The sequence below is a fragment of the Peromyscus californicus genome, unplaced genomic scaffold, assembly GCF_007827085.1.
Source record: "Peromyscus californicus insignis strain IS unplaced genomic scaffold, ASM782708v3 Scaffold_2__1_contigs__length_46816999, whole genome shotgun sequence".
NCBI lineage: Eukaryota > Metazoa > Chordata > Mammalia > Rodentia > Cricetidae > Peromyscus > Peromyscus californicus.
In genome coordinates, this window is record NW_026294540.1 from 20,557,271 (window position 1) to 20,584,768 (window position 27,498).

Here is a 27,498-nt window from a genome sequence, read left to right on the forward strand (position 1 = left end):
AAAGGTTCTGAAGCTACCATTATATATATTTGTAGCACACGCCTTTAATCCCAGCACTCGGGAGGCAGACAGGCAAATATCTGTGAGTTCAAGACCAGCCTGGTCTACAAAGTGAGTTCAAGGACAGTTAGAGCTACACAGAGAAACCCTGTCTTGAAAAACACACACACACACACACACACACACACACACACACACACACACACACACACACGCAAAAATATTTGTAAAACAGTGAAAATAATCATAGTCCATGAATAACCAGATTCAAACCTGAGGGGAGTGTGGCATTTGGATTCAGATCAGCCGCACAGGGCAGATTCCAGAAAGAGAGATGTCTGAGATCAATGCCTGGGTGTAGGTGAGCAAGGGGCTTCGCATGCTGTCTCCAGTCCTCCTTTTTTCCCTTAGCATTCAACATTCAACCTCTTTTAAAGATTTATTTTAATTATGTGTATATGTGTCTGTCTATGTGCTGGTATATGCATGTGAGTGCAGTGTCTGTCGAGGCCAGAATAGACATCAAAGCCCCTGGAGCTGGATTTCCAGGTGGTTGTGAGCTGCCTGACATGGGTGCTGGGAACTGAACTTGGGTGTTTTACAAAAGCAGTATACGCTTTTAAGTGCTGAGCCGTCCCTCCATCCCCTGGATGACTTGTATAACTCTTCCATTGGTGTTTTGTTGGCCAGACTCGGTTCCTTAGCCACACTGTGCTTGAGGAAGCCTGGAAAATGTGCTCTGATAGCTGGATGGCTTGTTCAATGCCGCCGAGTAACTCCAGCAGACTGCTTAGAAGAAGGAAGCATGCTTGAGGTTGAAGGTGGTTTGTGGTCTACCACCAGGGAATTCGTGCACACAGCCTGAGAGCAAGGAGCAAAAAGCCCAAGGAAGTCAGGAAGAAGGAGAGTTAAGAGAGGGGTGGGCAGTGACTGTTGGTAAAATGCCTGTTGAGCAAGCGTGAGGGTCTGAATTCAGATTCCCAGCACCACGTAAAAGGCTAGGCATAGTGGCGTGTTCTTGGAATCGCAGCACTGGGGAAGCAGAGGTGGGTTCCTGGCCAGCCTAGCTTACTTGGAGAACTCCAGGTCACTGAGAGTTCTGTTTCAACACACACACACACACACACACACACACACACACACACACACACACACACACACACACACGGGCAGGAGAGATGGTTGAGCACTTAACCACTTGCTGCTCTCCTAGAGGACCCCAGCAGGTCCTAGCTCAGCACCTGCGTCAGGTGGCTCCCAGCTCCCGGCAATCCTATGCTCTCTTCTGGCCTTCCACTCTCCCAGCCCAAGGTGGACAGCACCTGAGAAACAACACTCAAGGCTGTTCTCTAACCTCAACTTTCACACACACAGGTGAGTGCACACATGTACATATGTGCACACACAAAGTTGCATATGCACCTGCATGCCTATTCACACACACACACACACACACACACACACACACACACACACACAAGAATAATCAAAAGGAAAGAGGGAATCAACTCATTTAAGGGGGAAAAGTAGAAGCTTAAATATTGGAAATACACAAGGTTTTTACTGAAACCATCTCAGTGGTTTGTTGGAGATGGGAGACAGAGTATAGTCATTAAATTTAAAAAAAATACTTATTTTTATTTTATATGTAGAAGTTTTTTTACCTGTGTGTCTGTGCACCATGTGCATGCAGTGCCCAAAGAGACCAGAAGAGGGTGCCAGATCATCTGGTACAGGGGTTACAGACTGAAGTGAGCTGCCAGGTGAGTGCTTGGAACCGAACTTGGGTCCTCTGCAAGAGCAACAAACTGCTGAGCCATTTCTCCAGCCCCACCCCTTTAAGATGTTTCTTTCAGATAGATGTCATCAGTGAGAAAGAAACTAAGACAGAAATGTATTTGTAAGACAGTTGATTATTTTATATCTCTGTAGAGGTATGCCACTTTCTGCTTCCCAGGATGAAATACTTTTTTATTATTGTGCTACATGTATGTTCTTATTTATTCACCCACCCACCCATCCATCCATCCATCTATCAAGACATGGTGTCACCATGTAACCCTGGTTGGCTTATATAGTAGGTTGGCCTCAAACTCTATGGAGATCTCCTGCCTCTGCCTCCCAAGTCCTGAAATTAAAGATAAGTGCTATCATGCTTTGTGTGTGTGTGTGTGTGTGTGTGTGTGTGTGTGTGTGTGTGTGTGTGTGTGTGTTTAAAGGCAGGGCCTCATGTAGCCCAGGCTGGCCTCAGACTTACTCTGTAACCATGAGTGACCTTGAGTTTCTGGTTTCTCCTGCCTCTGCTTCTAGTTTCTGCCCTGATGTCCATCAGTGATGGACTGTGACCTGGAAATTTAAACCAAATGAATCTTTCCGTACTCTAAATTGCTTTTGGCCAGAGTATTTTATCATACCAAAGAGTGAAAACTAGAACAGGACCCAAAGCAGCGATGCTCTTGACTCAGATCAGCCCAGGAGACACCTGGGAAGTGAGCAGTTAAGAGTTCTCAACCTAGTAAGGAAAAAGAATGGTGTGCCACTCTACAGAGAGAACCGGTCTGTGTGTGTAGTTGAGAAAAGGAAACCACGATTTTACTGTTATTCTTCAGAGTGAAAAAGTTAGCGCCCCAGTGTGTAGTCAGTGGTAGGGGAGGTGCTGGATGTGTATGGTAGACCCAGGAAAGGTCATGCATTCGGAGGTCTGCACTGTGACCGTCTCTGGTGCTGCCTGGGTGTCAAGAAGTGAGTTACCCTGGGGTAAGGGGCATGGGCTGCACCTCCAGGAAGGCTTTTCTTGTTCTCAGCTGTGCTGGCAACAGAAGCCTTTGGCCCTTCATCACTGACAGTGGCCATTACATTTTTTTTCACATTTATTTACCTGTGCGTGTGCGTGTGCGTGTGCATGTGTGTGTGTACGTGTGTGTACTTGTTTGGAGGTTAGAGGACAACTTTTGGGAGTTGGTTCTCTCTTTCCACCATGTGGGGGCGCCTGGGGATTGAACTCAAATTGTGAGGCTTGGCAGCAAATGCCTTTTATCCCTGAGGCTGTCTTGATGACCTCAGTGGCTCCTTCTCCCCCCTCCCCCCACCCCCCCATCCCCCCCCGCCCCGTTTCTGATGAGCTCTCTTCATAACCTTTAATTTCTTTGCAAGTGGGATCCTTCAAGGCTGCTCATCTCTAGGCCTGGTTTAAACTTCGAGGCCAGCCGTCCCCATTTTGGAGATTAGAATCAAACTCTCTTATGAGAACCATCAGGTTTGATTTATTAACAGCAGAGTTTAAGGGGAACGGGGAATTAAAAAGAATGATCAGGAGCTAATGTCTTTGACTGGTTGAAGTCAGAAGGAAGGAAGCACTTTCTCAAATCGACGTCTGAGAAACCTTTATTAGCGCTTTCTGGAAATGAAGATGCTAGAGACCGTTTGGGGGTCTGTTTGATTTATGGCGATTTAAAGATAACTTGCACCTCTGATGAGGGCCTGCGAGAAGGCACTATGTGTGGGAAAGACACCTTTGCCTTCAGAGGAATAGAAGAATTACTCAATTAGTCCTTGAGGTACTGGGTTGGAGTAAATACCATTTCTATCCAGCTACTTGTTCTGTTCCTAAGTCCAGCCACACAGTAGGGAAAAATGGGCTGTACCTGGGACCAGTCAGAAATGCGCACTTTCAAATAAAGAGCAATCTTTGGGGTTTGTGTGGTGCTGGGGATGGGAGCCAGGGGCTTTGTGCATGGCAGGCAACACTACTGCTGGCTCCATGCATCACCTGAGCTGCAGCCCTGATAGTTTCTGTGTGTGTGTGTGTGTGTGTGTGTGTGTGAACCTATTTATTTACTTTATTTATTTTTGTGCTCAGGATGGAACTCAGGGTTTTGTTCATGTCAGGCAGGTGCTTTACACTGAGCCATACCCCGTCCCCCTCACTGGGGGAGCCCAGGCAGGTGCCAACTATAAGCCACGCCCCAGCCCCTTACTTCTTTAAGGTTCTACTGCTAAGCCATCCCCCACTTCTGTGTTTTAAAAATCTCTTGTTATTATGCGGCTGATTTTATTTTTACACAGCCATGCCCTGTCCCCATTTTATTTGTTTCTTTATTTGTTTGTTCGTTTAAGGCAAGGATTCCAGATGTATGGCCTTGAACTCAGGTCCTCCTGTGGTACTAAAATCGTAGGCATGTGTCACCATGTCTGGGTACATTTACTTCTTAAAGCATTCTAAAGCTGTCACCTTAGTTTTCGTTCACCACGTTTACCTCCTTTTGAAATGGGTCAGCTCCCATCTGAGACATCAGGTGACCGCTAGAATTCTGGTGCGTGTGGACATCTCGAGTCAGTGTTAGTTTTGGTCCCGTGTGTTTCCTGACAGACATCTAAGTCCAGTTCCTGGCCGTGAGGCCATCTCTCTGTGTCTTTTTAATCAGTGCTGTTTAGTCTCCCTCTTTCTTTTCATCTGTTTCAGTGGGTTGCCTGGCCCGGGATGGACCTGGAACATCCTTTGGCCAGTGCATCCCTTCTCCGTGTTGTTTAGGAGGGAGCGGCCCTTAGGGAAGCAGTCTGGATGAAAGGCAGGATCACAGCATGTCAGTGCCTCAGAGCTGTCTGCCCTTCCTCTGGAAGACCAGGCCTGCTATCAGTTCTGACTCATCTTAAAAAGCCAGACTCTCCAGTCTTCCCCACAGGCACATCTCACTAATAAGCTTTCCACAGAGGGAACTTTAGAGACTTACTTCAAGGACCGAGTCATTTTCTAATAGGTATTATTTTGAAACTTTTATTTATTTGTTTGCTTGATTGTGCATGTGTGTGTGCGCATGTGTGCGCGTTTGTGTGTTTCTGTAATGCTTGCAATGGCCAGAAGGGGACATTAGATTCCCTGGAGCTCGAATTGCAAATGGTTGTGAGCTACCTGATATGGACACTAGGAACTGAATTTGGGTCCTCTGCCAGAACAATACCTTTTTTTAAAATTGCTGAGCCATCAATCCAGCTCCCTCTTTAAAAAAAAAAATATATATATATATATATAACTTCTATATATAATAATAGTAACAGTTATTGTTGTTGTTGTGTGTGTGTGTGTGTAATTTAGACACACATAGAACTTAGACAACGACCTTGTGGAGTTGGTCCTTTGCTTTCCCTCCAGACCCGGGGGTGGAAGTCAGGTCTCCAGGCTTGTTCAGCAAGTGTTGTTTAGCTGCCAAGCCATCTCCTGGGCCCTGTCTGTCCTCTTTCAGGTCTGGCTTGCTGTCATTTGTGATTTTGAGGAACACTTCTGTCCCTCCAGGTACATGTCACTAATAAATGTTCCAGAGAGGGAACTTGATAAGCTTCAGCTAAGGACCAGGTCACCTATAATCAGTCTTTTATTTCATTTTGTTTTTGTTAAAGAATCTAAACATTCCTGAGCTCCCAAATCTTGTGTTTGAACAATCGAGTCCCAGGAAGGGGGTTGTTTTCTTACTATTTGGAACTCAGACTCAGGGGTTGGCTTAAGCAGTATTTCTGCAAAGTAGATCTGCTGTTGAGTTTATTAGCTTGATCTGAGGGATGTGTGGTTACAGTCCCCCCACATTCTTGTCAGATTGACCTGCTGTGGTAGTTTGGGGAGACCTGTGATGCTTGAGTTGAGTGTTTCCCCATACCCTGTGTTCCATGTGCCTTGGGTTCAGCCGCTTCTGTTCCTGTGACTTTACCGCAGGAATGACGGACGGATGGGCTGTGTCTCTGGGAATACTGCCAGGGCATTTGCTTTTCTGTCCATCTCTCCAGACATACAAGTCAGTGTGCTGCTGTGAATAATGGGAGCTGACGCGGCATCTGGGCAGGGCCCCACCATGAGCATCCACTTACTGATTTTGGTGACATTGTTCCCTGACCTCTATATAGTACCCTCTGCCCCAGGACCCACTCCTTCACCCTGTGACAGTGATCTTCAATTGTGAGTGCTAGGATTACAGGCGTATGTCACCACACTCACCTGTTACTATGGTTTTTTATAAATTCAGCATGAAGATCTCTGCCTGCCATGAAACATTCTTCTCGAGCAGGTTTTTCCAAGGCTTTGGTGGGAACGAGGGTCTAAGAAGACAAACTCACTCAGCCTTAGCTCCCCCTCCCCTTTCGAGAGCCCTCCTGTGATGACTAATATTGGATGTTACTTTAGCAGGCCCTAGGAGACAAGCCTTTGGGAGGATTCCCTTGACTAGGTTAACTGTGGTGGGAAGCCCCACTCTACAGGAGGGACGCCCCATCCCCAGGCTTGGTTTGGAATGTGTGAAAAGGAGGAAGCGAGCTGAGAATGAGCATTTGACCATGCATCGCGCTCTCCTTTTTGACTGCGGACGTAGTGTGACTGGCTGCCTCCTGCTCCTGTTGCCTTGATTTCCCCAACTCGGTGGACTGCACCTTTGAACTTCGAGCTAAGACCTTCCTTCCTTAAGCAGCTCTTGTCAGGGTCTTGTTATTCCAGCCGTAGGACAAGAAGCTAGCCCACCGTCTACACTGAGCCCCGCTCTCATCAGGAGTGTCTTCCTCAGCCCTTCTAGGGTTCACAGATGTCATCTGAGATACCACCAAAGGTGTTGGCTGAATGGCCACACCGTAGATCAATGGGCTGTTGCTTGACTTTGAACATCTCGAGACTACGATGTCTTAGCACGATAGATGGGCTGGACTGAAGAGTCTCGCTCCTCAGCATCTGTCTGCAAGCTTTATCATTCCCATAGCTTAAATTTTTTGGAAATGCAATTACCAGATCAAACAGAGTTTGATACTTTCTAGATTACTTAATCACATTGCCACGTTACTTCCAAAATGTGTGTGCCGAATCACAGTCCCACCATCAGGGAATGAATGTGCCTGTCTAGGAAGCTTTGAGCAGTGCTATTTAAAACAAACAACCTGTGCCAATTTGATAACCCAAAATGGTACCTCATTACCACTTCAATCTGCATCCCTTTGATTACTAGTAAGTCGGTGCCGTATTTTAGAAGACCATTTTTACCTTGTTTTGACACCACCTCAACTGGTTTGTCTTGAATTGCAACTGTCAGGATAAATCATTGGAATTTAGAGCTGTAGGCCTGGGCTGCAATAACCTCATCTAGAATGTGCAGCCTAATTAGAAGCAGCAGAATTCCAACACATAAATGTATAGCTTTCAGCATGTTATTATGGCTACATAAAGTGCCCCAGAGAGCAGAGGACAGTGTAACATGTAGCCTCAGTCTTTGCCCTGACACCTGTCAGTATTGAAAGTTTTTGCTTGCTCAGTCTCCTCACTTTAGACAGTGACGGGGGCACTGGAACATTTTATTAAAAAGTTGTGTTTTTTTTTTTTTTTTTTTTTTTTTTACGTTCATTAATTTATTTCTCAGTGTGTTCGTGTGGGCATGGGCATGCCATGGCATGCATGTGGAGATCAGATGACAACTCGTAAGAGTCAGTTCTCCCTTTCTGTCACCGGGTCCCAGGGCTCAAACTTAGGCTTTCAAGGCAGCAAGCACCTTCACCTCCTGAACCCTCTCACTGGTCCTAGAATATTTTCAATCATATAACAGGAATAATATTATTTTATCGATGAATATTTCTGTAATAGCACCTAAAGACTTAAAAACTTGACTATTGGGGCTGGAAAGATGGCTAGCAGGACAGTGGGCAGCTCATACCACCTGTAATTGCAGCCCCAGGGGATCCAATGCCATTTTCTGGTCTCCTTGGGTACCTACACTCATAGGCACCCCCCACCCACCCAGACGTACACACATACATATCATTAAAAATAAACCCTAAAATAGTAAAATACTCTGGCACGTGGTGTATATTTTCTTTGAGTATTTCATTGTATTAGGTTCTGTCCTTGTCTCTGATAAGCAGTGTGAGGGTGGAGAAGTTATGTTGGCCCCACGGTTTGAGGACACGCAGTCCATCATGATGGAGGAGGCATGGCTGCGGGCGGGTGCAGGGCGGTGGGATGGGCGAGCTGCTTTCTCACATCCTGTTGAAACAGGAAGCAGAGGTGCAGAGGTGGGTAAGGAAACTGACTGGTTAAGATCCTCCATACCCAGAGACTAACTTCCTGCAGCTATGTCCCACCTCCTAAAGGTTCCACAGTGTTTCCAAAATGCTACCACCTGCAGGGGATTGAGTATTCAGACACAGCCTGTGGGGGACGTTCACATTCAAACCTGAGCAGTCACACTTATGGAAAAAGTACACAAACATCTGGGTGATTTACCACAGAAGGAACCCAGCCATCCGACTGCTCAGGACATAGACCATGGGTGGCACCCTCAGAGTTCCCTCCTGAACCTTCCTCCTGGCCATCTGTCCCCTGCCTCTCTTTCAGAATCATAACTACTTTGCTCACATTGTAAGGTATTGTCTTAGGTTTCTACTGAAGTGATCTCACCTTAGACTTCAGGGAGCAGTCCATCACTGAGGAAAACCAAGGCAACAACTGGAGCAGAGGCCATGGAGGAACGCTGCTTACTGGCTCGCTCCTCGTGGCTTGTTGGGCCTTTTTTCTTAGACTGTGCAGGGCTACCTGCCCAGGAAGTGGCACTGCCCTCAGTGAGCTTGGCCTCCTACATCAACCGTTAATCAAGAAGGTGCTGTACAGACTTGCCTACAGGCCAGCGTTATGGAGGCATTTCCTCAGTTCAGAGCGTCTCTTCCCAGGCATGTCTAGGTTTGTGTCAAGTTGACAGACACCAACCAATGCCAGGAGCTTTGCCTAGGTTTGAGCTTTATGAAAATGGAACCACGACAGTTCACTTTGTTTTGTGAATATTTATACATTTTTCCTTCATGTGTATCTATTGGATATGAAGATATATTTTCATAGCTGTATCGCAATATCTGAATATGACGCAGCCTATCCATTCTATTATTGATAAATATTCACAGTCCTTATGATTTTTAGCTATTGTGAATAGATGTCGTAATATTCTGATATATACCTGTTGGTACACATACATACTTACTTACTTTGGCCGTAGATACAGTGTGTATTTGTTGTGTATTTATTCACCTGTAGTAGATAAATTATGTCTGTCTGTCTGTCTGTTTTGTGATGCTTTGGAAAGAACCTAGGGCCTTATGCTTGCCAGGCAAGTGCTCTGCCACTGAGCCACACCCTCAGTTCCTCACTGGAGGAGTCTACCGCTGAGTCACATTCCTAGCCCCTTTCTGCGGGATTCTAGGCAGGTGCTTTAACATTAAGCCATGCCCTCAGCCCCTCACTTGGGGATTCTAGGTTGGCATTCTACCTTTGAGCCACACCCCTATAGCAGCTGATTTCTGAGGCCATATGTGACAGCATTCTTTTTTTTTTTCCTTATGTGACTGCATGCTAACAGCAGATTGTGTATTGAAGTTACCTTCTCCCCTAACCGTTGCCAGTTTTATCAGCTAATACGTTACTGGTCAAAGTAGACTTTTGCATGTGGGCTTAATTTGCATTTTCAGTGTGTTGGACATTTAATTTGAGATATGCAGGAATTAGATTCTTGTGAGAGAGGGTAATACATTGCTAACTGTTTTTCAGTGTGAAAACTTTTATTTGTTTGGTGTGGGTGGTTTGGTGGCCTCACATGCATACCAGTTGTTCCGTCTCTGGACTTCAGCCTCGGTGCCTGTGGAAACTCAAGACCATACTTTAAGATTTATTCATTTTAGCCGGGCGGTGGTGGCGCACGCCTTTAATCCCAGCACTCGGGAGGCAGAGGCAGGCGGATCTCTGTGAGTTCGAGGCCAGCCTGGGCTACAGCGCGAGATCCAGGAAAGGCGCAAAGCTACACAGAGAAACCCTGTCTCGAAAAACAAAAAAAAAACAAAACAAAAAAAAAAGATTTATTCATTTTATTTTATGTGTATGAGTGTTTTGTCTCTGTGTATGTCTGTGCCGCATGTGCATGCTCGGTACCCACGGAGGTCAGCAGAGAGCATCAGCTCAGTGCAGGGATTGTGTGCAGGCGATGCTGTAGGAAGGGAGAAAACAGCTCTATCAGTTCACACCTGAGAGTCAGGACTGTAGTAATGACAACTGAGCGCAGTGTCCAGTTGGTTCTGCGGAAGGGCCCCTGCCTTGACGTCTGCTAAGGTGGTGGTGTGCTTTGCCTCACTGGACTTTATGGTTTCTGTTCTTAGAGAATGTAATTGTTCAGACACAGAGTCCAGTTTTAGGTCAAGGCCATAGGAGAACACGTGGACCACATTCAGACTGTGGGCTAGAATTTATTGATTCTTGCATTAGAGTATTGACACAAATTTGTCTGGTTTTTTTGTTTTGTTTTGTTTTTGAGACAGGGTCTCCTTTAACCCAGACTGGCCTTGAACTCACCCTGTAGCCCAGGCCAGGCTTGAGTTTGAGATCTTCCTTCTCTGGTCTTCCAAGTGTGAGGATCTTTTAATTTAAATGGTATTTTACACTTTCTCTGTAGAAGTCATTCATATGTTTTGTAAGATTTATTCACAAATATATAGTGTTGGATACCATTGGTAAATGATTTTTAATGTTTTCATTTTCAAAAATTATTATAGATATGCAGGAATTAGATTTTTGGATACTTACTTTGAATTATGAATGCTTCTAAAATGATAAATTCTTTGCTTTTCAAGTCATGTGGTAGTTTAAAAAGATCTTTTAAGTGTGTGTGTGCCCGTGTGCACGTGTACTAGCACATGTATGGAGGAGTGTGTGTGTGTGTGTGTGTGTGTGTGTGTGTGTGTGTGTATGTGTGTGTGCGCGCGCGCGTGCTGGCACGCTCTTACCATAGCGTATGGGCTGCAGCACATGTATGGAGGAGTGTGTGTGTGTGTTCACGTGCGTGTGTGCACGTGTGCACGTGCTGGCACGCTCTTTCCATAGCGTATGGGCTGCAGCACACGTGTGAGGAGGCCTGCTTGCAGGGGTTGCTTCTCTCCTTCCCCCTGGGGTCCCAGACATCAGTCTCAGGTTGTGAGCTTGGTGGCAAGCGCCTTTACCTGCTGGGCCATCTCGCCGCCCCGGTACCTTTTGTTGTTCATGTGGCGTCAGTTCTGCTGTGTGGTGCAGGTTCTAGGGCCGTCCTGGAACCACCTCTCCACTGTCTTCTCTGCTTCCTGGAGGGACGTTTGGTGTCTCACCGATGAGTAAGAATTTTGCTCTTGACTTTTCACAAATACTTGTCATTACTCTGGAGAATGCGCCTTTTGTTCCCAGAGCCTTATAATTTTTTAAATTATGAGTAATCGTTGAGTTCACATGCTTATTCTCATTCTGTTGAGTAGACTCTGTTCTTTTCTTCTGCTAATATGGTGAATAGCACTGATTTTCAAATACCAAGCCACATTCCATCTCTGAAATAAGCCTCAGTCCCTGTGTATCTATTTTATGTTCTTGGGGTTTTTTTGTGTATTAATATTTAAAAGCTGTTTCTATGTTACAGAGAGAGGCTGAACTGTAATTTTCCTCTTTTTTGAAAAGATTTATTTTTATTGAGTTGTGTCTGTGTTATGCAGTTACCCTTGGTGGCCAGAAGAGGGAGTCTTCCTCCGGGGCTGGCGTTACAGGGGATTGTGGGAGTGAACCCAGGTCCTTTTTAAGAGTAGCAACCACTCCACCTCTGAGCCAGCTTTCTAACCCCAATTTCCTCCCTTAACATTTTTTTTTAATTTTAAAATTATTTTATTCTTTTTTTTTTTTAAAAAAATGTGTATGCGTCTTTTGCCTGTGTACAAGTCTGTGCACCATACGTGCTCCTGGAGCCCAGGGAAAGCAGAAGAGGGCTTTGGATGCCCCAGAATGGAGTTACAGCTGTGGGCTGCCCTGTGGGTGCTGGAACCAAGCTCACGTCCTCTGGAAGAGCAGCCAGTGCCCTCAATGGCCGAGCCATCTTTCCAGCTCCGTTAGAAATCATTGTAAAATGTTGTTCCTCCCAGTTTCACACATGTGTATAATGCATTTTGATCATATTCTCCCTCCTCTTCTCTTACTTCCCTCCTACTCCCACTGAACCCCTCCTTCCCAGCAATTCCATCCGTGTCTGTGTGGGCTCCCCTCCACCTGCTACTTTCATGCCTTTTTGTTTTGTTTTATTTTGGACCCTTCTGAGTTTAATTGGGGCTGTTCAGATGAACTGAATTGTAATTTTCTCTTATCAGCCTTGTCTTTGCTAAGAGCATTACAGTGACCTCTTCAGTGCGAGGTGCTGCCCCCCCCCCCCCCCCCCGCACGCGCGCTGAAGGAGTCAGATGCTACAGTTGAACCCCGTTCACAGCTTTAGCAGCGTTCTGGTTTCTCTTTCCTCGGGCAGTTTCTCAAGTACCCCAGTAAACCGATAGTAGCCATCCTATAATGCTCTGCTGGCACCTCTCTGTGTCCCCATTTGTCCCATTCATGACAGTAGATTACTCTCTCCAGTTATTTTTAAAATGTCATTCAGTTTTAAAAAGCTGTATGTTTATTCTCTGTGTGTGGGAGTGGGTGGGCAGAGGACACCTTGAGGGAGGGAGTCGGTTCTCCCTTTCCACTGTGTGGGTCTGGGAGATTGAACTCAGGTTATCAGGCTGGTGGCAAGTGTCTTTAGCTTACCTCTCTGGCTCCCTGGCCACTTAGTCAACTTTTCTGTGACTAACTCTTGACATTGTTGCTAAGCTATATTTCCTGACAATTTCCTCTCCTTCTCACCCTTTGAGTTTCTTTTTTCCCCAGTGTCTATGCTGCTGTTTACATATATTTATTTGTGTGTGTGTGTGTGTGTGTGTGTGTGTGTGTGTGAATGAATGAGCATACGTGTGCATGCCATGTGTATGTGGTAAAGTTAGAGGGCAGCTTTCTGGAGTGGGTTCTCCTCACCTTGTTGGGAAGTGTCTCTCTTCTGCCCATTGGCAGCATACTCTAGTATATCTGACCCCTGAGTCCCACCTGATCCTCCAGTCTCTGCTTCCTGTCTCTCAATGGGAATGCTGTGATTGCAGATGTGAGCCTCCACATCTGGCTTTTTGTATGGGTTCTGTAGATAAAATTCAAGTTGTCAGGATAACATGGTAAGTGCCTTTACCAACAAAAGTGACAGGGGAAAGGGCCTGTTCTGATAAAAACCACTGAAGACAGCGTATGCTGGAGAGGATGTAGAGCAAGGGGAACTCTCCTCCACTGTTGGTGGGAATTCTAGCTTGTACAGCCACTTTGGAAATCAATATGGCACTTTCTAGAAAATTGGGAATCAATCTCCCCCAAGACCCAGCTATACCACTCTTGGGCATATTCCCAAGGAATGCTCAATCATACCACAAGGGCACATGCTCAGCTATGTTCATAGCAGCATTATTTGTAATAGCCAGAACCTGGAAACAGCCTAGATGCCCTTCAACTGAAGAATGGATAAACAAAATGTGGTACATATACACAATGGAGTACTACTCAGCAGAGAAAAACAATGACATCATGAGGTTTGCAGGCAAATGGATGGATCTAGAAAAAATCATCCTGAGTGAGGTAACCCAGACTCAGAAAGACAAACATGGTATGTACTCACTCATAGGTGGATACTAGATGTAAAACAAAGATGACTAGACTGCTACTCACAACTCCAGGGAGGCTACTTAGTAAAGAGGACCCTAAGAAAGACACAGGGATCACCCAACGACAGAGAAATGGATGAGATCTACATGAGCAAACTGGACGTGAGGGGGGGTAATGAAGGGCAAGGATCGAGGGAAAGAGAGCTTGGGGGAGCGGGAGATCCCAGCTGAATCAAGAACAGAGAGGGAGAACAAGAAAAGAGAGACCATGATAAATGAAGACCACATGAGAATAGGAGGAAGCAAAGTGCTAGAGAAGTCCCCAGAAATCCACAAAGATACCTCTACAATAGACTGGCAATGGTCAAGAGAAAGCTGAACTGACCTACTCTGGTGATTGGATGGCCGAACACCCTGTCATGATAGAACTCTTATCCAATGACCGATAGAAGCAGCTGCAGAGATCCACGGCCAGGCCCCAGGTGGAGCTCTGGGAATCCAATCGGCAAGAAAGAGGAGGGATTGTATGAGTGAGAGTTGTTGAGACCATGATTGGAAAAAGCACAGGGACAAATAACCAAACTAGTGGAAACACATGAACTGTGAACCAATAGCTGAGGAGCCCCCAACTGGATCAGGCCCTCTGGATAAGTAAGACAGTCGATTAGCTTGAACTGTTTGGGAGGCCCCCAGGCAGTGGGACCAGGACCTGTCCTTAGTGCATGAGCTGGCTGTTTGGAACCTGGGGCCTATGCTGGGACACTTTGCTCAGCCTGGGAGGAGGGGACTGGACCTGCCTGGACTGAATCTACCAGGCTGAGCTGAATCCCCAGGGGAGTCCTTGCCCTGGAGGAGATGGGAATGGGGGGTGGGTTGGGGGGAGGGGGGGGGGCGGGAGGAGGGAGGACAGAGGAATCCGTGGCTGATATGTAAAATTAAATTATAAAATAAAGAAATGACATATTGCTATTTGACTAGAAAAGAAAAGAAAAGAAAAGGGCCTGTTCTGGCTCATAGTAGAAGGCACAGTATAGCAGGGAGGGAGGTGGGGAAGTCAAGGCTGCAAGAGCTGAAGCAGCTGGCCACATGGCGTCCAGAATCAGGACAGAGCAATGAAGGCAGGCTGCTGCTGCCTGGCATCCTCTACACTGCAGTCCAGGATGCCAGCCAGGGAATGGTCCTGCTCACAGTTAGACTCGTCTCCCACATCAGTTAATGTAATTAAGATAGTCCCTCAAACGAGTGCTCAGAGGCCCGCCTCCCATGTGATTCTGGGGTCTGTCAAGTTGGCATGAATCAATGCAGGCAGCATGAGATGCTATCTCATAGTAAATAAATAAACATTGTCTACACGTTGCTTCCTGCTCTGGTTCTGGCGAGGGAGGGTCTTCTGTTGCTACCTCTTCTGTCTTTGAGGATAAGGAGGCCAAGCCAACTTGGGACTCCATGCCAGATTTGGGAAGATGGAGACAGTATGCAGATAAAGTATTTTACTATTTTTATATGTATGGGTGTTTTTCCTGAGTGTATGTCTATGCACCTGGAGCCCATGGAGGCCAGAAAAGGGCATCAGATCCTCTGGAACTGGAGTTACAGATGGTTGGGAGCTGTCTGTCATGTGGGTGCTGGAAGTCAAACCTTGTTGCTCTGGAAAAGCAGCCAGTGCTCTTATCCACTGAGCCATCTTTCCAGCCCCAGGGACAATATTCTTCAAGATTGAAGGAGACTTCAGCCAAATGGAGCCCACTCTGGGTTCTCAGTCTGGAGCTTTCCTCCCCGTGACAAAAAATAAATGTTTTTGCAGAGACAAAGTTCCTGTTTTAGTAAAGAAAGACTGAAGATCAATACATATTAAGAAGTTAGAAATGAACTGCAAATTACCCACAGAGTAAGCACTTGGGAGGGAATAAAGTTAATGAAAGAGAGGAACAGCCACAGAATAGAGATGATTATAAAAACCAAAGTTGGCTCTTCATGAAAAGCCTATAAGACTGCAAAATCAGTCAGTGAAACGAGATTAGACTAATGTGCAGTATTAGGGATGAGAAAGGAGTGTTTCTGGACTTAGTAACTGTTCTGTTGCTGTGAAGAGACACCATGACCAAGGCAACTTATGAAAGAAAGTTTAATTGGGGCTGGCTTAGAGTTTCAGAGGGTGAGTCCATGACCATCATGGTAGGGAACGGGGCAGCCAGGCCAGCAGGTGGGCGAGCGGGCAGGCAGGTTGGTGGGCAGTCAGGTGGGCATGGTGCTGGAGCAGTAGCTGAAAACTTACATCTTATCTGCAAATCGGAGGTGGAGGGCGAGAGACTGGGCCTGGTATGGGCTTTTGAAACATCAAAGCCCAACCCCACAGTGACACACCTCCAACAAGGCCTTACTTCCTAATCCTTCCAAACAGTTCCAGCAACCTAGGAGCAAGCATTCAAACATAGGAGCCTGAGGGGCCATTCTCACTCAAACCACCATACTAGGGAGATGGCTCAGTGGGCCAAGTACCTGCCGTGCACAAGCCTGAGACTCTTGAGTTCAGGTCCCTGGGACTCATGTAAAGCCAGACTGAGCAGTGCTCATCTTCAGTCTCAGTGCCCCTGTGTTGGGATGGGTCAGCTAGCCTGGGCTAGGCAGCAGCAAACAACCAAGGAAATCTAATGGGATTACATCGCTTGCAATCCACGGAGCCTGCTTAATGATCAAAGGAATCTATCTGGGGTTTAACTCACAAGACAGAATAAAGGAGTTTGTCACAGGATCCTGGAAGGGTGAGGCACAGTCCAGTGCCGTTTTCTGGCGAGCTCTGCCCTGGTCCATACCAGCATCCAAAACCACGAGATAGCGAAGAGAGAGAGTGTACATGCATCCCAGGTCTTAAGGGTCCCCCAGTGGCCACACCCCAGGGGCATGCACCTCAAGGTCATAGGCAAGTGTAACAGCCACCTGCTACCTCACTAGGGGTGGTGCTTCAGGGCATGGCTCAAAGAGCCACCCACTACAGAAATCCCATCTCAGGAAAGGTAGAAGTCTAGGTTGGCCTCTGACCTCAACATCTGTGCTGTGGCATGTGTATGACTACTTTCATGCATGCTCACAAATTTGTATGCACATACATTACACACACACACACACACACACACACACACACACACACACACACACAAAAGAAAAAAGTATATTTTGAGTGACTTTGTGTCAAGTAGATGAAATATACAAATTCTTGGGAAGCAAAGCTGGAAAAATCTTAGCACAAGAATAAATTAGAGGGCTTGAGTCTGTACTGGGATTTTTACCAACTTGACACAAGATGGGGTCACCCAGGAAGAGGGAACCTGAATTGAGAAAATACCCCCATTAGATTGGCCTGCAGGGCGTTTTCTTGAATAATGAGTGGCTGGGGATAGGCCTAGCCTGCTGTGGACGGTGTTTCCTGCTTCTGGGTTGTATAAGAAAGCAGGGTAGCAAGCCAGTAAGCAGTGTCCCTCCATGGTCTCTGCCTCAGTTCCTGCCTTGAGTTCTTGCCCCGATTTCCTGTAAGCCAAGTAAGCTCTTTCTCTCCTAAGTTGCTTTTGGTCTTGATGTTTCATCACAGCAATAGAGAGCAGTTATAACAGAGCTTATAAACGATTTTATTATTTATTTACTTACTTCTCAACTCTGTAGCCCTGGCTGACCTGGAACTCACTATGTAGACCAGATTGGCCTCAAACTCACAGAAATCCACCTGCCTCTTTCTCCCAAGTCTTGAGATTAAAGGTGTGCACTACCACACTCAGCCTATTTTAATTTTCGTGTGTGTGTGTGTGTGTGTGTGTGTGTGTGTGTGTGTGTGTGTACATGTGTACATGGGAGTGTACACGGGAGTGCAGTGCCCTTGGAGTCCAGAAGGGGGCATCAGACCCCCTGGAGCTGGAATTGCAGGTGGTTATGACCCACCTGCTGGGTCCTCCGCAAAAGCAGTGAGTGCTCTTAACCACTAAGCCATCTCTCTAGTCTTCTGGTTTTATAATTTAAAAACCTACCCAAAGAAAGTTCCAGGCCCAGATGGCTTTATGGGTGACTCACCAGTTAGTTCCAGGAAGGACTAATACCAGCTCTACACAGCTTCTCCAGGAAGAAATCCAAGCTCTCTCTAGCACAGTCTTTATAATCCGCAATCATTTTGGCAATCAGTAACGACTTTGCTGGGCATGGTTGTGCATACCTGTAATCCCAGAATTTAAGATGTGCTCTGATCTCCCTTAAGCTGTCCTCTGACCTCTCCAGCATGCTATGGCATGTGCATGTACACACTTAAGTGGATAGATTTTTTTTTTTTTTATTTTTAAGTTCACAAAGGGTGTTGTATATTTCTGGAAGGTGATAGTTGGATCCTAAATATGGACATTAAGCAAATGGCCAAGGACGGCCGGGACTCCATTAACAGACATGGGAAGACCCGCTCTAACAGGACTTCTTGGCTTTCTATCTATTGCCCTTCTCATTGAATAATTGTGATAGCAGGAAGTGGGGCTTGGGGGCTTGTGATTATACTGTGCTCAGCAGCAGCTCTGGCCTCTGTCCACTAGATGTCAGTAGTACCCCCACTTGGGGAATCCACAAAGGGCTCTCAAGGTGTCAGGCTGAGGAAGGAAGTTTCAAAGTTGGAACAGAATAGCTCCAGGTTGCACAGTTGCCCCTGGTTGTAAAGCACCGTGGCTACAGGAGAGCAGACTTTGTCGTCAAGCACCAGTGTTAACTGTCCCACTGGAAGTGGGTCAGCAGAACAAACTGGAAAAGCTGTAAGAGCCGGCGGGAGACCCTCAGGTGTAGATGCAGGCTTTATTATATTTATTACAGTGGAAGATAATACGGACTATGAGTTTAGTCACCCATCTTTAAAAGATGTTTATGACGTGTGTCTCTGTGCACGTGAGTTCAGAGGCCAAAAGAGGGCGTCGGATTCCTGGAGCTGGAGTTACAGGCACCTGTAAACGACCAGTTGGGGTGTGGGGCACATGACTCAGGTCTTCTGTAGGAGCGGCGAGCACTCTTGACCACTGAGCCATTTTCTAGTGCCCTCACACCTTACGAGTCAGGGTCTCATGTGGTGCAGGCGTACCTCGAACCTGCTACGTGTCTTAGGATGACGTTGAGCTCTCCCATCCTCTTGCGTCTGTCTCCTCAGTGCTGGGATGACAGATGGGAGCCACCACATCTGGTTTATGTGGTGCTGGGGACGGACACCAGGGCCTCAGTGCAGGGTAGGCAGGCACTCCACCCACCGAGTCACATCCTGGGTCTGTCTTCTTCACGTGTTTTATCGCAATTTTGCAAGGTGTAGCAGATAGAGGCAGAGACAGGGACACAGAGCAAGTGCACAGGCAAGCCCAACTCTGGGGTTGGGGATCCCATCTCGGGATCCTGCCTGACTGCTGTGTGGCTTTTGGCAGTTTATTTACCCACTCTGGGCCTGGATTTCATATTTGTCAACTGAAGAACATAGTCACATGAGTCTGGGAAGGTCCCATCTGACGTTTAGACAGATCCTAGAATCTTGGAAAGACAAAACACTTGTAACAACATCTGGCACACAGCAAGTGCTGACTAATCTTTGTTTCTCTTGTTTGCTTCCTCCCCAGGTTATTTGTTCAGAGGATTTGTAACGTCCTCTTCTGTGGAGGCAGAGTTTTGTTTAGGTCTCTCAGAATAGTGGTTTTTTTTTTTTTTTTTAATTCTTTGTGCGTATTTCCATAAATGAATCATTGGGTTTTTAGTAGAGATGTTTAAATGGACTATTCTCTGCCTTCTAGTCTGTAAACGGTCTTTGCTGGCATAGAACCGTTCCTCTGTTAGGGTTGACTTTGTAGTTTAGTCTTGGTGTGCAAGTGTGTGACGTCCGTAAGTGTGGTGTATTCTTGTGTGCGTGTGGAAGAGGTACAAGTGCCCATGCTGTGTGTGGAGGCCAGAGCAGGATATCAAGTGTCTTGCTGTGTCACTCTCTACTTTATTATTACCTGTGATGGGTTCTCCCACTGAACCTGGAGTGAGGCTGTGACTGACCCTCCTGTCCTGCCCCCCCCCCCCCGCCCCTAGCTTTAGTGTCAGGGGTATGTGCGACCATGCCTGGCTTTTTCTTTGAGTCCTGGGGATCTGAATTTATGCTCTCATGCTTGTCTCCCATGCACGCTCACACACTGAGTGCTCTCAGCTCTGTCACTGGGGTTTTGAAAGAGGTGTTTAAATGGATCCCTGGTACTTTGTTTCTGCAAGGCTTAGTTCTAAGTGCTACAGCGTGAAGTGCTAAGTCCTACAAAAAGAAACAAACAAACCCCACTTTTTTGTTTGTTTGGAAACAGGATTGCACTGTGTAGCCCAGGCTGGCCTGATATTTGCTGTGTAGGCCAGGCTGGCCTGATATTTGCTGTCTAGCCCAGGCTTTAAACTTGCTGAATTCTTGCCATGGCTTTCCAAGTGCTGGACTTGCTGGGTTGACATTGCTAAGCCTGCACAAACCCCTATTCTACCAAGATAGGAATTGAACATACCGAAGAAGTATGCAAGGTCTGGATCCCCTCCTACCTTGAGTTTATTTTAACCCCTGCTGCTCTAGGCTCAGAGAGGCGGTGAATGTTACTTGGTGACTACTTTCTTTGCATCTGATTTTTTTTTAATTGATAGCTTTCTAAGAAGCCAAATATGTTTACTACTTTTGTGTACACGTCAGTCATCTTTGCCCTATCTTCCTTGATGTGATCATAACTTTCAGGAAAACTTTAAAACAGGCAATCTTCTGTGAGTCTAACTGGGATGTTCCCTTTTATTTTTTTAAACTACGTGTGTGTGTGTGTGTCTCTGTCTGTCTGTCTTTATTTTTTTAAACTACGTGTGTGTGTGTGTGTGTCTGTCTGTCTGTCTGTGCATGAGAGTGCAGGTGCCCATGGAGGCCAGAAGAAGGCATCAGATCCCCTAGCACTGGAATTCCAGGTGATGTGAGCTGTTCAACCTAGGTACTGCAGTGGAACTCAGGTCCTCTGCAAGAACAGAGTGTGCTCTTGACTCCTGCAGCATCTCTCCAGCCAAGCTCTATATGTCTTCGATTTGGTGGTGGAATCCTGATAGCTATTTAAAGGGAATTTAGAAATTTCCCGTCTTTTCTTGCCTGGTGAAATGCCTTCATAAAGAGCTATGTAGACAGGAATGAAATGCCTTTGATGTACCTGACAAATGCTCTTTACTGTACATCTCCAGGCCTGCTCCATGGAAGATCTCAGGCGTGCGGGGCACTGTAGAGCAGCCTCTCATCCCAGAGAGTCAGAAGTTCAAGCTTGTGCTTGCCTTAAAAAATAAGAAAATACTCTCAAGTGTTTCTTCTTTCTATGAGTTATGCTTCCCCCCCACACATACAGGTAGATAGTGGGGAGTCCTTCCTCTCCTCTCGATTATTTTGAGCCCTGCTCACTGGGACACCTGGGAACTTTCCACACCTTGTCTCCCATGTCACCCAGGTCTGGTCTCAAGCGCAAAGGCTCAGCATTTGACTTTAAGCTTTCAGTATGGTCTTCCGAGGGTTTCCGGTGTGCCCTTGACTCTTACCCGGTTGTTTTGGGCCCCAGAAGGTAGCCGAGTCTCGGGTTGTCTGTCTTTCACAGCTGTTAGTGATGACGATGATCTTAACGCTTTCTGAAAGAGCCTGCACCGATTTGGGTTCTGTGGTAGATGTTGGTGACTACCCATGAGCACGACTTTCCTGGAAACAAGAAATGCCAAAGATTGTAAAAAACAAGAAAGCCAGAAAGAAAAGAACAATAATTCATCTTAGTCACGGCCCACATGATTATTGTCTGAGCGCACAAAGGTTATTTGAGTTAATTTTCCATCACCTAAAATGATTTAATCAACTTATTGCTTACTTTTTAAAGCTTTTATTAGTGTGTATCAATTTACTTAATAATGGGTTTCATTTTGTTATTTTCATACATGTATATAGTGCGTTCAGAACATTTTCACCCTCTTCATCACCCTCTCTCATCCTCTTCCCCGTTACCCTCATAATCCTCTTCATTTTCCTAACTAGTCTCCCTTTTATTTTAATGTCCCCTTCTTTTTATGACCCAGAAAGTTGTTTTTTTTTTTTTTTCAGAAAGTTTTTTTTAAGTGTATGTATGTACACATACATGCAGGTGACCATGGAGACCAGAAGACGACGTCATATCCCCTGGAACTAGAGTTACAGGTGGTTGTGAGCCACCATGTGGGTGCTGGGAACTGAACTCAGGTCCTCTGCAAGAGCAGCAAGTGCTCTTAAGAGGTTAACCACTGAGCCATCTCTCCAGCCCACAATGACTTTAATTATGGTTTCTTACATTGGCACAGGGAGAGGGGGCCATTTCCAGGAGCATGGGTGACTTATCAGTGGCTGCTGGGGAACTTGCTGTTTCTTTAGTCATCATTGTATTTATTTAGTGTGTATGTATGTGAGTAAGGAGGCAGCTTGCAGGAACTGGTTCTCACTGGCCACCATGTGGGTCCCAGAGATCGAACTCAGGTCCTGAGGATTGGCAGCAAGCACCTTTACTCATTGAACCGTCTCACTGGCCCCCTTGATCTTTCGAAAGCTAAGTCAGTTTGTGCGTGTGTTAGGCAGTCTTTGGTGACTAACATGGTTGTAGATACTGGGGTAGGAGCGAGGACATGGGAAGATATGTGTTGGCAATCAGGGCCTTCTGTAAGGTATATGAGAATCCATCACTGATGTTTTCCATCTGTCTGCAAAACGTGATTTCAGGGGCTGGAGAGATGACTCCGTGGGTCAGGCACTTGCTGCTCTTCCAGAGGACCCAGGTTCTATTCTCGGCACCCGTGTTGCAGGGGAGGGTCTGATGCCCTCTTCTGACCTCGGAAGGAACTGCACTCACGTACATAAACCCTCACACAGACACACCCACATCTACAAAATTAATTAACAATTAAATCTTCCTAAGAGTCTGTGCTTTATCGATTGACCTAGCCGAGCAGCCAGCCTGTCTTCTTTTTACAAGGACCTTCAGTTTGTAGACCGTCCGTAGGGGCTTCGTCTGACCTGCGTTCCTGTGGGTCAAGGGCGAATCTGTGACCTCGGCTCAGTTTAAAACCAAGCTGTTTTCCCTATTTCAGCAACAGCGAACAGTCTACAGACTGACACTTGTGAAGTGCTGGAACGTGGATGAACTCCGGGCCTATGCTGAGCTGGTGTCCTTGGGGAACCCCGACTTCATCGAGGTCAAGGTGAGCTCTGCTGGCTGGTGGTGGGCATGCTGCAGCTTAGGGCTGGCTGGCCAAGGGTTGGGGAAAAGCCTGCTTGTTTGGTTCCCAGACTCATCGAGAAGCGTCTCTGTCCTGGGCGTCAGGGACAGCAGCAGTGAAGGACACCGAGCTGTTGGTCCCCAGAAACATCTGCTCTGGGGGCTGGAGACATGGCTCACTGTGTAAGAGCACTTGCTGATTTCCCAAAGGACCCGAGTTTGGTTCTCAGTTATCAGTCAACTCACACCCGGCTGTGACTCCAGCTCAAGGGGATCCAGTGCTCTCTAGACTTCCAAGGGCACCGTACACACACACACACACACACACACACACACACACAGAGAGAGACACACACACACACAGTTTTTTAATCTCTCTTTTTTTTAGAGTGGAAAATAACTATAATTACGGGACTGGCCAGTTTATAAAAATCAACCATTTCACCAATTTATTTTTACAGTACATCACTGCTGCATACAACGTGGTCAGTTTATACTGACAGTTTAGATATTTGGTATTGGGTTTTTAAAAAAAAGTCTTTGAGAGCTTCTCCTGTGGTGAGTTAGACCACACAAGATGAACTGAGGAATAGTGCTGGAGTGAGTAATTAGACTCTTCCTATGAGAAATTTCAAACCTATTTCAGATGTCGGTGGTAGTCTAATGGGCCCCGCCCACCTTCAACAGGAGGCCTGTGTGGGGCTGGTCTGGTTTCAGCTCAACTGCTACCCATATTCCCTGCCCTTCTCCCTGCTTATTTTATTCTAAGCTGTGTAAGTTAAAAGATAAATTCTCCATTTCATTCATTCATTCCCTTATTTTTGGTTTGTTTTTTGAGACAGGGTTTCCTTCTGTAGTCCAGGCTAGCTTGGGATTCCCTGTGTAGCCCAGACTTGTGGGCCAGCTAGCCTGGCCTACAAAGATGCAAACGAGATCCTTTCTCAAGCAAGGTGGAAAGCAAGGACTGACACCCCACCCCACCCCAAACAAAAAGATGGAAGAAAATAGTCCCAGTGGTTGTGCATAGTGGCATAGGTTTGTAATCCCAGCACCCGGGGTCACAAGTTCAAACTCATCCTTGACTATACATGAGTTTTAGGTAAGCCTAGGCTATGTAAGACACTGTCTCAAAAAGAAGTATGTGTGTGTGTACACTGAACTGAAGTCTTTGGTTAACTGTGATGTGGAAAGTGGGAATGTTTTACTGAGATAGAGAAAATTAGGGGGAAATTGGGGGTGAAATTTTCTAAGTTCCCTGTTGTCATATTAAATTTAGGGTATCTTTTAAATATTCAGGTATAAGTTTGAAGAGGTCACAGTTTGGGGTTAAGGCAGGGCTGGAAGTGTCAGTTTGGAACCCTGACTCTGAGGTGGAGCATGGAGAGGCTTTCTGGGGGCCAAAGAGCATCCAGATGACTGAGTGGTAGGAGAAAAATTCCCGTCTCTGAAAGCCAGCTCTCGCCTTCTCAGTGTGCAGTTTGGAAACGGAATATTCCCTGATTCCCAAGAGGGGAAGCTACAGCATTTTGCTGTTCCTTTAGAGCTAGGCACCCTGTAGGAGGGGAGGGGAGGTGGGCATCCAGGGCTCCTGCTCAGCTCTCCGTAGGAGGGGTGGGGAGGTGGACACCCAGGATTTCTACTTTACAAGCCATTATCATTTTATCTCCGTTCAGGCCAGAGACACTCTTTGATTTTGAAATTGCTCTTGAGTTCAAAAGGTTTCTCTTGGCAGGAGTTTTAATGACGCACAAATACAAACTGTCTGAAAATATATGTCCTGGTTCAGAGAAAGCTTGCCAACCGCAGAGATTAGTGGCATTTTAATTTACGGCTTAGCTATTAAAAATGTTGCCACAAATTATATGGTAGTAAAGTTTTTGTTTTTATTGTGCTTGGCCGGATCATGGGCACCTCTTCTCTCCCTCTCTTTCTTTACCCTCTCCCTCTTCCCTTCCCTCCTCTCCCTCTTCCCTTCCCTCCTCTCCCTCTTCCCTTCCCTCCTCTCCCTCTTCCCTATCCTCCTCTCCCTCTTCCCTTCCCTCCTCTCCCTCTTCCCTTCCCTCCTCTCCCTCTTCCCTTCCCTCCTCTCTGTCTTCCCTTTCTTTTGAAGTCATGTTTCCTATAGTGAACATTTTACAATTTGAAAAAAATTGGCAAATATTATTATAATTTTCTTTTAAACAGGATTTTCTATAGATGTTATACTGTGCAGCCAAGGATGACCTTGAACCCCTGATCCTCCTGCCTCCACTCCCCAAGTGCTGGGATTATAGCTGTGTGCCCACATGGTATTGGTGGTAGTTATTTACTGATAGTAGTAATTGCTGGATCTTGAAGAAAGATGGTTGCTTGTTAGACAGTGAATTCCCAGGCTGGGGTTTTTGTGTGTTTGGCGCCTGTTCATATGACTCAGAAATAGAGAAAGCTGTGTTCCAAGCTCATGTTTCTTTCAGGCACCTTCCCGCTTGGTCGTTTTAGCCCTGTACTCAACAGTATTCCCAGTACTACTTTTCCCAGCCCTCACGAAAACACTCATGGAGAAAACTGATAGAGGTGATTGGAGACATGGGCATGGTATTGAAGTCCATAAAAGTAAAATGAGCCGCCTTGAGAGACTGGGTCATGTACAATTCTTAGAGAAATGTATGGTCCAGCAGCAGTGAAATTCCATGTCACTCGGAGGGCAGAGGACAGTTTTCAGGAGTCGGTTTTCTCCTTCCACCATGTGGACTCGAGGATCAAATTCAAGCTGTCGGACTTGGTAGCAATCGCCTTTACCCAGTGAGCCATGCCACCAGCCCCTTAGAGCACACTTTCTTTACCTATTCATCTGGTGACGGACACCTGAGCTGATTCCACATGCTGGCTCTTGTGAATAACGCGGCAGTAGGCATGGACTCGTGGCTGTCTCTGTGGAGACCTGGCATTCTCCCTGGGACTCTGCAAGGAACAGGCTGGCCATGAGCATGCCCTCCCCAAAAGACGAACAAAGATCAGTCAGAGTCCGTACCACTGAACTGTCTCCTCAGCCCTTCTCTCTCTCTCTCTCTTTTTTTTTTGTTTTGGTTTTTCGAGACAGGGTTTCTCTGTGTAGCCTTGGCTGTCCTAGATCTCGCTCTATAGACCAGGCTGGCCTCGAACTCACAGAGATTCGCCTGCCTCTGCCTCCCGAGTGCTGGGATTAAAGGCATGCACCACCACCACTGCCTGCCTCTCTCACTATTTTGAAGCAGGGTTTTGCTGAGTTGCCCAGGCTGGCTTTGGATTCATTGTGTAGCCCAGGCTTACCTCGTCTACTTGTCCTCTGTCTCAGCCTCCCCTGGGCTGGGGTTACAGGTGTGCACTATCACATCCTGAAATGGGATGAGGACATGGCCCGGTGGCAGAGTGCTTGCCTGGGACCTGTGAGGCCCTGGGTTCTGTCCCCAGCACTTCAAGCACACAGACAGCAACCAATTAAACATCAGTCAGTGGGTGAGAAGGTAAACTTTCTTGCTCAGTAGGATTCAAATAGTTAATATCTGAAAAGGCAGTATCTGTGCTGTGGTGGTGACTTCATGCCTGTAATCCCGGTGTTTAGGAGGCCCGGGCAGAGTTTGAGGTCAGCCTGGGCTACAGAGTGATACTCAGTGTATAAAACAAATCCAGTAGAAGAGGCTAGAGAGACGGCTCAGTGGTTACTGAGTGCATACTGCTCTTGCAGAGGACCCGGGTCCAGTTCCCAGCATCCACATCTGGCAGCTCACTTTTATTTCCGGTTCCAGGGGCTCTGACACCCTCTTTTGGCATCTATAGGTGCCACACTCGGGTACACACAGCCACACATTTCCACAACTGAAAATAGAATCTTTGAAAGAAAACCAGTGGAGGCTAAGGACTCATCGAGACAGGGGTGGGGAGAAGGAAGGGTTTCCAGAGCTCCTTTGTTGAGAACCAGTGTGACAGACTAGGATTAACACACACACACACACACACACACACACATACACACACGGGTGGGGAGAAGGAAGGGTGTCCAAAGCTCCTTTGTTGAGAACCAGTGTGACAGGCTAGGGTTAACACACACACACACACACACACACACACACACACACACACACACACACACACACGCCCCTGAAGTGAAGTGTGTTTATCTGTTAGATGAAATGTCTTAGTGGCAGGTCATGAATGGAACCCTCGGTCTGAGGACAAGAGGGTGTGTGCATCATATTCCATTGCTTCAGGAGGGACCCCAGCCTAAAGGACAGAAGACGGAGCCGTTCACTGACAGGCGGTGTGTAGAAGGACTGCTCTCCCATGGACTGAGACTAGCACCGAGAAGCTTTGAGTCATGTCTACCCTTACTCGGCAAAAGGGAAGAGTCTCCCTTTGAGCCTGGGGGAGGTTTGGGTCAAGCCGAACAGTACAGCAGACTTATGCACATGTCCCCACATTGGGCCCAGGCTCTGCCGTGCCCAAGGCCCATGCCCTGCACACCCAGTGCTGTGCCCGCCTATCACCGTGTTTCAGTTAAGCTGCTTGTCTTCTTAACACTCATTTCTAGGATTCTAAGGTAGAAGCAAGCTGGGCGTGATGGTGCACACCGTAATTCCAGCACCTGGGAGATGCAGGCAAGAGGATCAGCAGTTCAGGGTCACCTTCAGCTACCATGATTCCAGACAAGTCTAGACCACATGTCTCAAAAAAGCAAAAACAAAAACAAGGGCCAAGGAGATGGCTCAGCAGG

General features: G+C 46.7%; 1 protein-coding gene across 5 annotated transcripts in view; it reads left to right on the plus strand.

The window, feature by feature from the left end:
• Positions 1-27,498, plus strand: part of LOC128121113 (S-adenosyl-L-methionine-dependent tRNA 4-demethylwyosine synthase TYW1) — a 168,880-nt gene that overhangs the window by 46,388 nt on the left and 94,994 nt on the right. For all 5 annotated transcript variants that reach the window (XM_052755580.1, XM_052755578.1, XM_052755579.1 and 2 more), the window contains one exon: positions 22,642-22,752. In XM_052755580.1, coding sequence (XP_052611540.1) covers positions 22,642-22,752 — 111 coding nt within the window. The remainder of the gene's footprint in view (positions 1-22,641; positions 22,753-27,498) is intronic.